At 59.7% G+C, this 14,499-nt stretch overlaps 2 protein-coding genes across 7 annotated transcripts; one reads left to right on the forward strand and one right to left on the reverse strand.

Moving 5' to 3' along the window:
- Positions 1–1,119: 1,119 nt before the first annotated feature.
- On the forward strand, positions 1,120–10,118 carry DENND1C (DENN domain containing 1C). 2 transcript variants are annotated; one of them, XM_072787572.1, is made up of 23 exons: positions 1,120–1,275; positions 2,559–2,623; positions 2,704–2,747; positions 2,873–2,922; positions 3,120–3,239; positions 3,324–3,393; positions 3,583–3,657; positions 3,748–3,813; positions 3,912–3,965; positions 4,079–4,189; positions 4,867–4,967; positions 5,056–5,101; positions 5,214–5,315; positions 5,417–5,542; positions 6,410–6,514; positions 7,312–7,402; positions 7,491–7,531; positions 7,752–7,823; positions 8,494–8,538; positions 8,607–8,714; positions 8,922–8,989; positions 9,142–9,349; positions 9,441–10,118. In XM_072787572.1, exons 1-23 carry the CDS (start codon positions 1,259–1,261, stop codon positions 10,056–10,058), a joined length of 2,403 nt encoding a protein of 800 aa, XP_072643673.1. In that variant the 5' UTR covers positions 1,120–1,258; the 3' UTR covers positions 10,059–10,118. The 2 variants fall into 2 exon arrangements, with proteins under 2 accessions (XP_072643673.1, XP_072643674.1); XM_072787573.1 differs by having other exon boundaries at positions 9,546–10,118.
- CRB3 (crumbs cell polarity complex component 3) lies at positions 7,965–14,452 on the reverse strand. Of its 5 annotated transcripts, XM_072787617.1 has the most exons (9): positions 14,076–14,452; positions 13,409–13,471; positions 13,151–13,291; positions 12,943–13,050; positions 12,728–12,816; positions 12,187–12,362; positions 11,392–11,465; positions 10,988–11,131; positions 7,965–10,639 (listed from the first exon to the last, which is right to left on the reverse strand). In XM_072787617.1, the coding sequence occupies exons 6-9, from the start codon at positions 12,266–12,268 to the stop codon at positions 10,568–10,570; spliced, it is 372 nt and encodes a 123-aa protein (XP_072643718.1). In that variant the 5' UTR covers positions 12,269–12,362; positions 12,728–12,816; positions 12,943–13,050; positions 13,151–13,291; positions 13,409–13,471; positions 14,076–14,452; the 3' UTR covers positions 7,965–10,567. The 5 variants fall into 5 exon arrangements, with proteins under 5 accessions (XP_072643718.1, XP_072643717.1, XP_072643716.1 ...); XM_072787616.1 differs by lacking the exons at positions 12,943–13,050; positions 13,151–13,291; XM_072787615.1 differs by lacking the exons at positions 12,943–13,050; positions 13,151–13,291; positions 13,409–13,471.
- Between the last annotated feature and the right edge of the window lie 47 nt (positions 14,453–14,499).

Raw genomic sequence — 14,499 nt, forward strand, 5'->3', positions numbered from 1 at the left:
CACCCATGGTCACAACAGACACGTGCAGAATGAGAATCCCCAGTCACCTGCATCTCTACATGATCTGATGGACTAGACACAAATCCCACAGCCACACACACACCCACATTCACCTCCAGATACCCTGGGACAAGCCAGACATGAGGATTCTTGCACATGCACACCTACATCCACACAGACATCCTCAGCATCTTTCAGGAGGCCAAGAAGTCTTGCGGACTCTGTCGAATTTTGACTCCTAAGCACGTCTGTGGGATTTTGTGTGTAGGTGCGTGACCATGGGGACCTCTGCCTCTGTGCCTGCACGTGCGTCCCTGTGCTTCACAGGGACAGTGTGCCCCTCTGTCCACTTGCATTCTGTCTCTTCCTGAGACTGCAACTCTGCTCTGGTGTGTCTGGACAAGTCCCTCTCCATGTGTGCGACGGCGTGTGGCTCTGACTCTGGCCTGTGGCCGGGTCCTGACCATATCCGCCCCTTTGTCACTGCTCTACCTACATCCGTGCCCTAGGCACTCCTGTCTCTCGCCCAGATCTGATCTCTGTGGTGCACAGCTGTGGTCTGTTGTCTCTGTCTGGAGCTGCCCGCTGGCTGCACCGGTGTGTGACCTCTGTGTCTATCACACAGAGGCCGGGCAACGACCGCTCCCTCCGCATGTGTGCTGTCCCTCTGCATTCATCGCGTCGGGTCCAGACAGACTCTGTTCTGTGTGCTGTGACTATGCAGGCCTGATTGTCTGTGTCAGTCACTTCCTGGCTCTGTATGTGTCTGTCTGTCTGTCTGTTCCTGTGTACTGACTGCTGTCTGCCCACCTCCCTGGCTCCCTGGCGTCCACTGTCCAGCCTGGCTCCCTCTGGTGGCCCTACAGGGAATGGCCCCTACAGAGGGACCAAAGGAAGGACGAGTTGTGCAGAGGAGGCATTTTAGGCAAATTCTGAATCTTTGGCTGCCCCAGAGACAAGGGGGCTTGGGTGTGATGACAGGGCCCCAGAGGTGCCCTGGCCCGGCAGGACGGTGCCGGGGGTCTAGCCTCTGAGCCCGCCGCCCATCCCACCCATCCTCAGAAGGCTAGGAGGCAGGACGCCTGGGTCTCTCACAGGGGTGGGGGCGGGGGCCTCCCTCCTGGGACGTCACCCGTCAAACTTCCTCTCTCGGCCACACAGGAAGCCGAGCGGGCTCGGGGCCCAGCCCTGCGCAAGCACAGGCCCCGGGGACCCCTGGGGCAAGGGCCCCACCGCCAGCGGCGGCCCTGCAGGGACCATGGGATCCAAAGCTGAGTAAGAGCTGCGCCCTCCCCTGCTCTCTGGACCAGGATTCCCAGAGCAGGCCTGGGCTGGGGCCGAGGGGTGCTGGGCTGGGGCAGGCCCCGGCGGGGACAGGTGGCCGGGACTGGGGCCGGCCTTTCAGCAGGCCCGCGGTGTGAACTGGACTTTCAGGCACACTCCGGCCACTCGCAGCTCCTCTTCCCTCTTTCTCTTTCTCCTTCCGGCTCTGTGTGACTAAGTTTGTAACTCTGAGTGGGCACCCCTTGGTGTGCCAGAGAGATGGGGAACATGGCTTGGGGGGGATCAGCGGGGGACAGGGTGGTGAGACAGATTGTGTGGGTCCGTGTGCCCGGTGCTTGTGTGGGACCATGTGAGCATGAGGGTGAAGTGCCGGGGGTTCCCGCATCGGGGACTGTACATGTCTGCAGCCAGTCCCCATCCTGCCCTGTGTCTCTCTTCAAGTCTCATTGCCCCTCTCCCTGAGTCCACGTCCCAGTATCCTCTGGTGGGGGGGGGGGTGGTGGAGGGGTGGGCGGGGACAAGGGAGGATGGCTGAGAATCCAGGGGTCCCAGAAGTACCAGGGCATGCCGCCCTCCTTCCTCTGATGAGAAATCTGGGGTCAGCCCCTGGGGCACCGTGAAGCCCGACACACAGACACACAGGCAGGAGCTCTTGCTCTCACGACCACAGGAATCCACACACATTTACCCAGCCACGCTCACGGCCACGCAGGAGACTGTGGATGTCATTCATCCTCACACAGGCTTGGTCACACACACTCACACTCCCCCCCCGACACCTACAGTGGACAGTCAGGCAGACTCAGGGTAGAGTCACACACACACACACACACACACACACACACCTCTGCATGGCCACATAAGTCCTACTCACACATACACATCTGCATGCTCACACAAGTCATGCACACATGCACACACACACACACACATCCTGCACATTCACCTAAGTCCTGCTCACACAAGTCATGCAACACATAAATACAAGTCACATGCTCGTGATCAGGTACACATGCATATCTGTGTGTACACACAAGTCACGCACACACACACAGTCGCATTCTCACTCTGCTCCATACCTCTGTCATGCACATACAGTCAACACTAGTGTTCGCACAGCATCACACGACCTATACACTGCTACAAATCATTGAGGTCACAAACACACAGCTGCACCTGTCACACACACACATACAGAGCAGCAGACACGACCACATACACAGAAGCAAGCCCCTGGACCCACTAAGCCATGTCCCACATGTCCTGTCCCACAGAGGGGGTCCACCTGCCATGTTTGATTGGTTCTTTGAAGCAGCCTGCCCTGCCTCCCTGCAGGAAGGTGAGTTGGGGGTATCAGGTGGGAACGGGGACATGAGGATGGATCTGGGACCCTGGACTTAGAAGCCCGCTCTCCCGCAGATCCCCCCATCCTGCGGCAGTTCCCCCCAGACTTCAGGGACCAGGTATGCAGGCTGGCTCTTTGCTCCCCTGGAGCCAGAGTCAGTCCACCCAGGGGAAGAGACAGTCTTGGCCAGGGTTGTGGCCCAGCCTGGGTGGTCAAGCAGCGTGTGCTTCTCTCCATCTCCAGGAAGCTATGCAGATGGTGCCTAAATTCTGCTTCCCTTTTGATGTGGAAAGGTACGGAGGGAAACAGACACTCAAGGCCCCAAGGACTCAGACCTCTCAGGGACCCCCAGGATTCAAACACCCAGGGACCCTGACAACTGAGAACCTAAACACAGACTGGTGGACACAGTACTAGAAGTGCGGGGGTGGGGGGGCATGGATCAGAAAGCTGGGACCTTCAGGTCTCTAAGAGCCTTTCCCACCTGCAGGGAGCCTCCCAGCCCGGCTGTCCAGCATTTCACTTTCGCCCTCACCGACCTGAGCGGCACCCGCAGATTTGGTTTCTGCCACCTACGGGCTGGTGCCCACAGTTGCCTCTGCATCCTCAGGTGTGGGGTATGGGGCTCTGGGGTGGGGCTGGGAAGGGCCTCGGCCTAGGGGTACTTCGTAGAACCTATGTCTTCTCTCCACAGCCACCTGCCTTGGTTTGAGGTGTTCTACAAGCTGCTGAACACAGTGGGCGACCTCTTGGCCCAGGATCAAGTGAGACCAGCCCCCCTTCTTATTCCTGTGGGAGCCCCAGCCTTACCCTCCCAAGCCCCCAGCCAGGCTCAGAATCCCCAGGCCTGACCTAAGACCCTCAGCTCCTCCCAGACCACTCAGCACCACCACCACCCCCGGCCCCAAGGCCCCCAGAATCCCTTCTGGCTCAGACACCCCACTCCTACCCAGGTCTCTGAGATGGAGGAACTTCTTCTAAACCTGCTGCAGCAGCCCCTGCCTGGGACTCAGGCCTCCATAGAGCTGGTGAGTAGCCCTCAACCCCTGGGTGTCCCCCCTTGGGTGGACAGAGAGGCTGCACCCCAGCCCTGACCACACAGCTACACTCTCTCCCAGGGGAGCGGAGTGACACTCTCCAGCGCACAAAGCATCCCGCCCCCTGCCCCTGGGAACAGCCGGCCGGTGAGCAGAACTGGGGACCCGGTTAGATTGGGCACCCAGGGGAGGCCGACCCCCCGGCTGATCGATGCCCCCACCCATCGCTCCCCCCACCCCTCCAGCTTTCCTGCTTCGTAGCTCCCGACTCGGGCCGCCTGCCATCCATTCCTGAGAACGTGAGTGGACACGTGGGAGAGGGTTCTGGGGGGCGGGGAGAGATTTCGAAACCCAGAGTGGGGCTGTCGAATCCTGCGGTCCCTCGCGCCCAGCGCTTCTCTCCGGTCCTCAGAGGAACCTGACGGAGCTGGTGGTGGCGGTGACCGACGAGAACATCGTGGGGCTGTTCGCCGCGCTCCTGGCGGAGAGAAGGGTCCTCCTCTTCGCCAGCAAGCTGAGCACCGTGAGGCGGGGGGCCAGCCGTCCCGGGGCGGGGCGACGGGGCGGATCCCGAGCTCTAATTCCCCCGGGCGGGACTTGAGGCAAAGTCCTGGCTGGGTCCCTAACCCTGGCTGGGCCCTTCTGGGGGGGCTCAGAGTGGGCGGGGCTGTAGGGCCCCCTCTCCTGCAGGGCTCCGTCCAGACCCCGCCCACTAGGGGCCGGAACGAGACTGGCTCCGCCCCTCTGGGGGCTGCGAGCCTGGGGAGCAAATCCTAGCTGCATCGCTAGGAGGAGGCCTGGGGTCTGGGGGGTCGGGAGTGCGGGACCCACGCGGGCTCCATCCCCAGGGGCGGGACCCAGGGCGCCGAGTCCTGGCCCCGCCTCCTGGGGAGCGGTCGGGAGGGCTGCATATTAGCTCCGCCCCCTAAGGGCCTCTGCCCTGCGGAGTACTGGCTCCACCAGCGCCCAACACTGTCATTTGCCGAATTCTTGGTGTCCACAGGATTCCTAACGGGATTTGGATTTTCACCTCTTACCCAGCATTGCGTGGGGAAGGGGCGAGGAGGGGGAAACGGGGACAGGAGATTGGGGACGTGGGAAATGGAGCCGGGAGAGCCACCATCCGAAAGAGGGTCCTTGAAACTGGAGATGGGGGGAGGGTCCAGGCCTTGACCCCACGGCCCCCCCGCGTATCCGCAGCTGACATCGTGCGTCCACGCGTCCTGCGCCCTCCTGTACCCTATGCACTGGGAGCACGTGCTGATCCCCACGCTGCCGCCGCACCTGCTGGACTACTGCTGGTGAGGGACGGGGACTGGGGAAGGGACCTGGGATTCTGGGGACGCTGGGGCGGTGCCTGCATGACCCTGTCCCCTCGGTCGTCCGCAGTGCGCCCATGCCCTACCTCATCGGAGTGCACTCCAGTCTCGCCGAGGTGAGTGGTTGCAGCGCCGGCCGGGATCCCCCTCCTGCACCCCTAAATAAGCGCCCCCGCCAGAGATCCTCGGGCTCTGAGCGGCCGCCCCCACCCCCACTCCCCAACGCAGAGAGTGCGAGAGAAAGCCCTGGAGGAAGTGGTGGTGATGAACGTGGACTCCAATACCTTGGAGACGCCCTTCGACGACGTGCAAGCGTTGCCCCCAGATGTGGTCAGTGTCACCCCTTCTGTGTTCCTGCCGCGTCGCGGCCGCTGAGGCCCCACACCCGCTGGCTCACAGCTCAGAGCTCACAGCCTCCGCTGGTTCCCCAGGTGTCCCTGCTCAGACTGCGACTACGGAAGGTTGCGCTGGCGCCGGGGGAAGGGGTGTCCCGTCTCTTCCTCAAAGCCCAGGCCCTGCTCTTCGGGGGGTACCGCGATGCGCTCGTCTGCAGCCCGGTGAGCAGCGGGGAGGCCAGGGGAGAGGCCTCGTGGGCCACTGAAGGATTAATAATAGTAACAATAATGATGATGATGATGGTGATGGTGACGATACCTAGCCTTTATGGAGCGCTTACTCCGTGCCTCTGTTTGCTCATCTGTAAAATGGGATCCCCCTAGTACTCGCACAAAAGGGCCACATGCAAAATGTTTGGGGAGTGCCTAGCACATCGTGAGCACTTGACAAATATTAGGTTTTACTGTCACTATTATCTCAGGGAATGCTCACAACCCTATTATGAAATAGATACCATTATGGTCTCATTTTACATACGAGGAAGCCAAGGCTTGGAGAAGTCCCACAGCGAGGTGAGTGTTGAATGAAGCCAGAATGTCAGGATCTGCCCATTCTCAAGCCTTCCCACCACCGTTTTTCACAACTATTTTATAAAAACTTGGGAGCAGGGGTCTATAATTCGAGCATTGGACATTTCTGTTGGCTCTGCTTTTACAACACATTCTGAATCTGCCAATATCTCCCCTTTTCCGTCTCCTCCCGGGGCTGGGCCCCATTACTGCTTGCCTGGATTAGCGCCTTCATCTCCTTCAGTCGTCTCTCATGGGCTCCCACCCTCGCCCACTACAATCTGTCCTCCCCACAGCGGCCAGAAGTCACCTGTGAGCACCAGAATCAGGTCCCGCCCTCCTCCTCCTCAAAGGGTTAAAGCCAAGACCTCCCTGCGCACCCCCCCCAGACCCTGCACAAGATCAGACACACAGTAGGCACTCAATCAACGTCTGCTACATAGACATATGGGTAAAATAATGGAGACAGGTGGGCTCCAGGAGAGCCACGGAAGATCAGATCTCGAGTCTTTCTTCTAGGGCCAGCCTGTGACCTTCAGTGAAGAAGCCTTCTTGGCCCAGAAGCCGGGAGCGCCCCTCCAGGCCTTCCACAGGCGCGCTGTGCACCTGCAGCTGTTTAAACAGGTGCGCCAGAGCCCTGGGGGCGGAGCCGGGGCTGGGAGGCACAGCTAGGGCGGAAAATTCTGGGTCCTTGGAGGCGAGCCGGAGCTAGACAGGCAGCCGACTGGGTCCCATTGGGCGAGACTAGAGTGGGCCCGGCAGGGTCCCACCCTTCAAGGTCCCCGGGTGGAGACAGCATGACTGAACGCCTGTGTCCCTAAAGATGGGAGCCCCTGACTCCTGGGGGGATGAGATCTACCCCCCCAGGTCCCTGGGGAGATTGGGGTGGGATCAAATCTCTGGGTCCCTAAGGGTGGTGCGTCTGGGGCGGGGTGGGTGTGCGTGCGGGACTCTAAATGGGGCGCGTCCCGAGCGCTCACTCCTCTTGCTGGGGAGGAGGGGGGCGGGGGCTCTTGGGTCACAGGGACGCGTGGGGAGAGGTGCAGCCGGACTCCTGGGTTCTCGGGAGGTGGGCTGGACTCTGGGGCCCATCTGTGCGGGGATGGGTTCTCGGGTCCCTGAAGGTGAGGTCGACTCCTTCCAGGATTACTGAAACGAGGGGGGCCGGTCCAGGAGTGTCAGAGTCCGACTTCCGGGTCCTTCTGAGGGGCGGGGTCTGGTCCCTGCCAGGTCCTGACTGGGGCGGCGGGGAGAGGGTTGGACTTCTGGCTGCCCCAGGTGGCTCCAGACTCCTGGGTCCTAGGGGTGAGCCCCTGGAGGGGCCAGGGATGGCTTCTGAGTCTGTAGGGCCAGCAGAACCCTGAGTCCTCGAATTCAGATGTGTGGGTGGCAGCCCTTTCTGACCCTTACCGGGCCCCCAGTTCATCGAAGGGCGACTGGAGAAGCTGAACACAGGAGAGGGCTTCACAGATCTCTTTGAGCAGGAGATCACCTGCAGTGAGGCATCCTCAGGTGAGCTCTGTGCCTAGCCCGGAGCCCCCCCGCCCCACCAGCACCGCAGCCTGAGCCCACCAGCCATGACCACCTCTCCTCCTTGCAGGTGCTCTTCGCTCCTACCAGCTCTGGGCAGACAACCTAAAGGTAGGAACACCGAACACTTGCTTAGTGTTTATTATTGGATTCACTTAGCCTCCTAATGGTCCCCAGGGAGCGTCATCATTATGCTCAGAGACAGAAGTCAAGAAATCGAGACCTGGCGAGGGAGGGGGCCTTGTCCTGCACCACACAGCTGAGGGGGGGAGATGGAGTCCGGGGGAACCCCAAGGGACCAAGTCTCTCTCCTCCCATTCTCTCTCCCCAGAAAGGCGGCGGTGCCCTCCTGCATTCAGTCAAGGCCAAGACCCAACCAGCCGTCAAAAACATGTACCGCTCGGTGAGGCTACACTAGACAGGCCACTTACTGGGGTGACAAAGACAAGGGGACAAGGCACCTTTCAACCCCTCATGGGGACATGATATGTTAACCCCACATTTAAAGTGCACTTTTTTTTTTTTATCTGAACTGAACCAGCAGTTAAACTGTTAACAAGTCTTCCTGCTTTTATTCTCCCGCGTACCTACTCATTTTTGTCAGGATCATTGGTTCCCTATTTAAAATTGACAACCTAGATTCATTGGTGAACATCCTTTGTCCTCAGACACGACGACAGTCCCAGCCTCTGCCCTTGTTTCTCTTCTCTCAAGCCCAGAAGTTTCCTGTGGCCAACTTCTGCAGCTTTGAGGTGTCCCTTAGGATTTACTCGAGTTGTCCCTTAGGATTTATTCCTTGCTTGGCTTTTGAATGCTGATACATTTTTACAACATTCCATTTTTGCCCCTCCCCATTTCATTCAGTGGTTACGTCCCCTAGGAATACTCCTTCTGTATTAGGCAAGCGGTGAGTTTGCATGGACTTCTCAGGTGGTAAGTGGAGAATTGTGACTTTCTGTGAGGCCCAAATGTGAACAGATGGCAAGACAGTTGTCCTATGATGGAGAGCTGAGCTCTCAAATGCTCAGGGTCAAGTCACTGTGGAGTCTAATTCTCTTTTGGCTCCTCCGCAGGCCAAGAGCGGCTTGAAGGGTATGCAGAGCCTTCTGATGTACAAGGTAAGGCCAGTGGCCAGTGGCCGGGGCAGTGGAAGAAGGGGCTCCTGGCTCACTCACCCTCTTCCTAGGATGGGGACTCTGGCCTGCAAAGGGGGGGTTCCTTGAGAGCCCCGTCCCTCACCAGCCGCTCAGATCGCCTGCAGCAGCGCCTGCCTATCACCCAGCACTTTGGAAAGGTAGGTATGCCTGCCTCACGGACCACCACCACAAATGCTCTCACCTGGAATTACCACCTAGGCCTCCTCCCATTCTGTCTTCATTCAGACACCTCACTCACAGTTCACCTACCCCAATATCCGGTGCCCACTTAACACTCACCCTCCCCCAGAAACCTGATTGGGTATTTCCTGAGGCCCTGCCCTCCGAGAATCTGTCTTTTGCAGAACCGGCCCATTCGCCCCAGCAGGAGGCGGCGGCTGGAGGAGAGACCTCCCCAATCCCTGGGGGAGAGGTAAGGCTCAATGGCTGGGGAGGGAGCCTTATTGGGAGTGGGAGGCCAAGACTGATGGGGAGGGTGGTCTCTAAACTCAAGAACCTCCAGAGCAGTCCAGTCAAAACTGGGGAGTCTTGAGCAGACATGTGAGGCGGCCCATCCTTACCCAGGGCACCTGCTCTGAGCCCTGAGGATGTCCAGGACCCATGGGCAGAGGAGGCTCTGGACAGCAGTTTCCTGGGGTCTGGAGAAGAACTGGATTTGCTGAGCGAGATTCTGGACAGTCTGAGCACGGGAGCCAGCAGGACGAGCAGCCTACGGCCCAGTCAGAGCTTGGACTGCTGCCACAGAGGGGACTCAGACAGCTGCTTCAGCCTGGTGAGAGCCTCCTAGTCCTCCCCCACTAGCCCATCCAGCCCCTCCAGCATCTGAAGGCCAGCAACTTGCCCATCTCCCCACCCCTACCCAGCCTGACATACCAGGAGGACCAAGATGGCAACCAGAGGATGAGAAACCACCAGAGCCTCAGCCCCTGTCCTTGTCTGCTGACCTGCCATCTCTGCACACCCTCCAGCCTTTAGATGCCATGATCTCCTCAGAGGACCCTACTTCCCAGCCACCCTTGGAGGCCAGCCAAGAAATCATCCTTCCATCCCAGTCCTCATCAGGTCCTGTGGACACATGCAGTCAAGGAGACCCTGAGTCCCATCTCCTAATCCTACATCTCTCCCCTTCCCCCAAGGAAGTCGAAGATCCCAGAGCCCAGGACAGCCCCTGCTCCCAGCTCTCCACAGCACCCACCCAGTCCAGCCCTCCAGAAAGCCCCCAACTTCTGGTCCCCACAAAGCCCAACATGGATATTACCCGGACCTCCCAACCCCTTGATTCTTCCTCAGATACCGGTTCCCCAGAGAATCCCAGATCCCAGCCTTCTGAGGTCCTGCTGGCAGAACCCGTTCACCCCCAGCTCCCGGAGGGGGCACCGGGAGCCCTCAGATCCCCTGCTGCACCTGCCAACGACTGGCAGGGGCCCCAGGCTAGGAGCGGGCCCAGAGTTGCTGAGCTTAAAAAGTGTTTTGAAGGTTAAGAATCAGGGTCCTGGAGGAGACCCCCGTCCTTCCTTCAATAAAGCCACAAGAACCCAAAACTGGTTTTCCTGGTGAGTTTATCCGGGGGCCCCTCTCTCTGCTCAGAAACACAGCCCATCCACTACCTTCCTCCTGGGGCAGCCTCCAGTTGGCTCGAAGGTGCAGCTGAAAGCCCCTCCCTTCCAGGAAGCCCTCCCAGCCCTCGGATCCTTGCAACCTTACAATTCATCTCTCAACAGCCTATGAGTCCTGAGTGTGTTCCTTCCATCTAGACTAATTCCTGCCCCCATCAGCTCAAAAAACAACAACAAAAAGTTTTAATATCTCTCACTACTGAATATATGTAAATATATAAAATGTGAGCAGCACATCTCCCTAGCCCTCAGGGACTGTCTTTAAAGCACCTTCTTCCCTTCTACTCTTAAGCACTGGGTAAGTTTGGTTGCCCAGAGAGGGCTCAGCCTTCCCCTAAGGTCACACAGCAAGGGAGATGGATAGAAAAGGGGACCTAGATGGGCAGGCAGCCCCGCACTGTCTCCTTGGAGTCCTGGGGAGCCCGGGCCTCGGCTGCATGGTTGAACTGAAAGGAAAGGAGAGGACTTGTCGGGCCTGTGCGGCAGCAGGACAAACAGCCGAGCGAAGACGGTGCAGCAAGCGCGGAGGCGGGCCCCCAGCCCCGGCACCCCTAACTGCAGGCAGAGTCAAGCAGAGGTGGCATGCTTCACCGAGCCCGCCAGGCAGGTGCCCCATGGCCCCCCAAGTCCTCCTGAACCATCAGAGGCTGTTGTCTCGGTGGTGGCTGCTGTATGTGAGCGAGCACCGGGCGGTCCTGGGCAGTGGTGGCGGCTGCAGCAGGCCCCAGCATTCAGATGAGCCGCTCCTCGGGCGGCAGCTTGAGGTTGGGGGGCGGCGGCACGCGGGCACCCACCTGCTCCTCGCTGCTGGGCCGGTAGGTGCCCTGTGTCTGCCGCTTCTCACGCAGTTTTCGCAGCAGCAGCACCAGCCCCACGGCCAGAAGCACGGCGGCCAGGAGGGAGAAGACCACAATGATGGCAGTGATGGCCTCCTGAGACTGCAGGAGAGGGGACAGGTTGTCCACCCTCGCCTGAGAAGCATCCAGAGCTCCTAATCTCTCCACCCACCCACCCCCCGCCAAAGCCCCCCACGATTCCCATCAATCACATCTGGGGCTCCCAGGCTCCCCTCTGCCATGCCTGGGATCTCCCTCCCAAGCACCTGCCACCTCTGGGAGTCTGGGCCCTTTCACCTGCTACGTGTGGGACACCTGAATAAATCCCTGTGACCCTCCTCCTACATATAACCCCAACTCACCAGGGCCCCATTGGAGCCAGAGCCGGGGGCAGAGGGTGTAATGGTGCCGTTCTCATTTACGTGGGGGTCCAGCGCTGTGGGGAGGGGGTGAGTAGAGAGGAGAAGTTAATCCTTATCTAGCCTTCCCACCTTGGCACGACTGCACCTTCCTTGGGCATCCCTCAGTTAGGACCCTGCCTTTCTCCGTCTTCCGTTCTGGTGGAGACTGTGGGTACCCTGCATGCAGGGGCTGGCCTGGTTGTTTCTGCTCCTCTAGCCACCCCCAAACTCGGCAAAGCCCAGCAGTGAGTAATCAGCCACCAGTAGTTTGCAGTTTGTGCTGAGTTGGGGTCTGCTGTAATGGACGGTGTCTGTCTGGTCGGCAGACCCTGCCCTCCACCCCCCCACCCCCACCCCTCCAGCCCTCCCTCGGCCCTTAAGGATCTGGGTGGATCCTGCGTTTCCCTGGAGTGTCTGACTCACATCTCCCCCCAGGCTCCCGAAACTGAAATAGGACTGAAAGGCTGGGTCCACACCTATGGCCAGTCTGGTCAACCCAGGCAGGCCTCCTCCTGGCTCCCAGTCCGCCCAAAACACCTCCAGCACACGGAGACTCAGGTGCACAGGCTCCTGTCCCCGGCTCACAAGTCCACCTTCCCCGGGAACTCAGGAATTCTACACCAACTCCAATCGTGCAAGGAAATCCCTACCCCTGCCCGACCCTGTAGCCTCCTCTCAAGGTATCCGGTGACCGCTCCGCGTTCTTGACCTCTCCAGGGCCCAGGTAACCCCCGCGCGCCCCCCGCCGGTACCTACTTTGCCCCCAGGCCCGGCCCCAGCGGGCCGGCAGCAGCGGCAGGCCGAGCGCCAGGAGCAGCCCCAGGCCGGGGCTCGCCATGGGCCGGGCGACGGGCTGGTGGCACCGGGGACCGGGCTTCGCGGGCGCGCTGCTTCTACCGCATCTCGGGCCGGGGGTCCCCGCGACCCGGCACCTGGGGCGGCAGAAAGAGAAAGGCCGGGGCGTGGGGGACGGGCCCGGACCCTGGCGCAGGCCGAGGGGAGGGATGACCCGCCCCGGGCACCCAGGAGTCCCGCCCCGCCCCCGCCGCCAGAGGTCAGAGATTAAAGATTAACTCGAGGCGGCGCGTTCCCGGGCTGGGGAAAGGGAAGGGGGCCGGAGGGGGTAGGGGGAGGCAGGCCAAGCCGCGCGTCCTACCTCCCTACCTGGCCCAGGCGTCTCCGACCTGGCTCAGGTTCCCGGTCCGGGTCCCTGGCTCGAACCCCCGGTGCGTCCGTCGGTAGCTCGGGCTCCTCCAGCCCCGCCCGCTCACGTGACCCGGAAAGTTTAGTCACTCACCTGGGAGGGGAGCGCACTTCCGGCTTGTGCACCTGAGCCTAGATGGGAGGGCGGAGCCAAGCGGAGGTGGGACCGCGCCAGGGACGCACCTGTAACGGGAACCCAATTCTATAATACGGAAGAGTAAAAAGGCGCGGAAGCGCGCAGGTGTACGACGGCCCTTCCACCTATATTGCGGGCATATCTGTAGGATCGCGTTAGTGTGGAGACATTACCGGGCGTGGAGACACTGGTGCATGAGGCACTCCTGTCTGGGGCAGGCCTGAATGGGTGGCCCCTAATAAAAACACACCTGTGTAGTACACACCTGCCTAGGAGCCAACCTGTAGGGAAGACATTTGCGTGGATATATGAGAAGAACCCCTATGGGAGACATCTGCATTGAATCACACCTATTTGGAGTATAGCTGAACGGAAACATACCTGTGTAGAAAACAGCCGTTTAGAGCACACCTGCATTATAGCAAACACCTAACTGAGACACGCTGATGTAGGATACATTTGTCTCGGAAACGCATCTGCATGGCTCGCCCATGAGACGAACAACACTAGTATGAGGAATCCCTGTGGGGAAATGTATTGGAAAGACCCGTACAAGACACAACTGCATTTTAGTACACCTCATAGGACCCAGGTATATGCAAATATGCCCATACAGGTGTGTACTTAACTACAACATACCTATGGGGGGGCGGGGGGAGCCATATAATGTATTCCTGGGTGGGTTTCTGTTGAGAAACACACCTGTGAAATGAAGGCATAAGCCTGGTATGAGGAACATCTGCATAGAATTGAGATCAAATGAAAAAAAAAAAAGACCTGAGAACATCTGCATGAGGCACACTCATATTGAAGCACACTGGAGCTTCAGGGGGGCGGGGGCCTCAATACACAGAGGCTCGTGTGTATTGAGGCCCACCTGTCAGGGATGTATCTGAGGCATTCCCAGGCATTTCTCTGGGAAAACGTCTGTATTCCCCATGTTGTAAGGCACCCGCAAGGACCCCCCTGTGAAGAAAACACCTGTGAGGGGACCCTCCTGAAGGGGCCCTTTGGTCTGGGACCCACAGGTGCGTTTGAGCACACCTGTCTGGGCAGAGCTAAATGTGCCCCTAAGGCCGTCCCTTCCGATAAAGGACGGTGGTAATAAGACCACCACCCCCTGGGAACTCTGGGGTGAAGAGGAAGGGTTAAGGGGAAATTAACACTTGTAGAGTATAGAGCAGCGGGTAAGAATTCCAGGTCTGGTTAAATCCCCGCTTTGCCCCTTTCTGGGCATGTGGCCTCGGGGGAGCAGTTTAACCTTCTGTTCCTTGGTGTGTGAAGTGGGAAAGCCAGTCCCACCTACCTTATAGGGTTTCGGCGAGGACGACGCGAGGGGCGAGTAAAAGGCCTGAGTTGTGCAACGCCGGGAATCAATGTTAGCTATTGTTATTACTTTTCGCCCAGTGGTCTGGCCGCCCCTCCCCCTAACGGTGACTCGAGAAACTGCGCCCGAAAGGAGTGGGCGGGACTTTCGGCAGGTGCAGCGAGCGCGACAGGCGGGTGCCCCGCCTCCAGCGCTCGGCTCCCCGCTCTTCCTCCGCCCTCGTGCCTGGGACACTGAGGTCCATCCCCAGGTTGGTCTGGAGAGAGCAGTTCGCACGGCGACTGGATCCGGCTGCGGCCTCTTTAAGGCGGCCGGGCGGGCCCGGGGCTGCGGGGGCTCCAGGCAGCACCGGGTGGACGCGGAAGCCCCGCCCAGGTGGGGCGGGAGGGCGGCGCTCCGGCAG

Source organism: Canis lupus, chromosome 19 (assembly GCF_048164855.1).
Source record: "Canis lupus baileyi chromosome 19, mCanLup2.hap1, whole genome shotgun sequence".
In the NCBI taxonomy this organism is placed as follows: domain Eukaryota; kingdom Metazoa; phylum Chordata; class Mammalia; order Carnivora; family Canidae; genus Canis; species Canis lupus.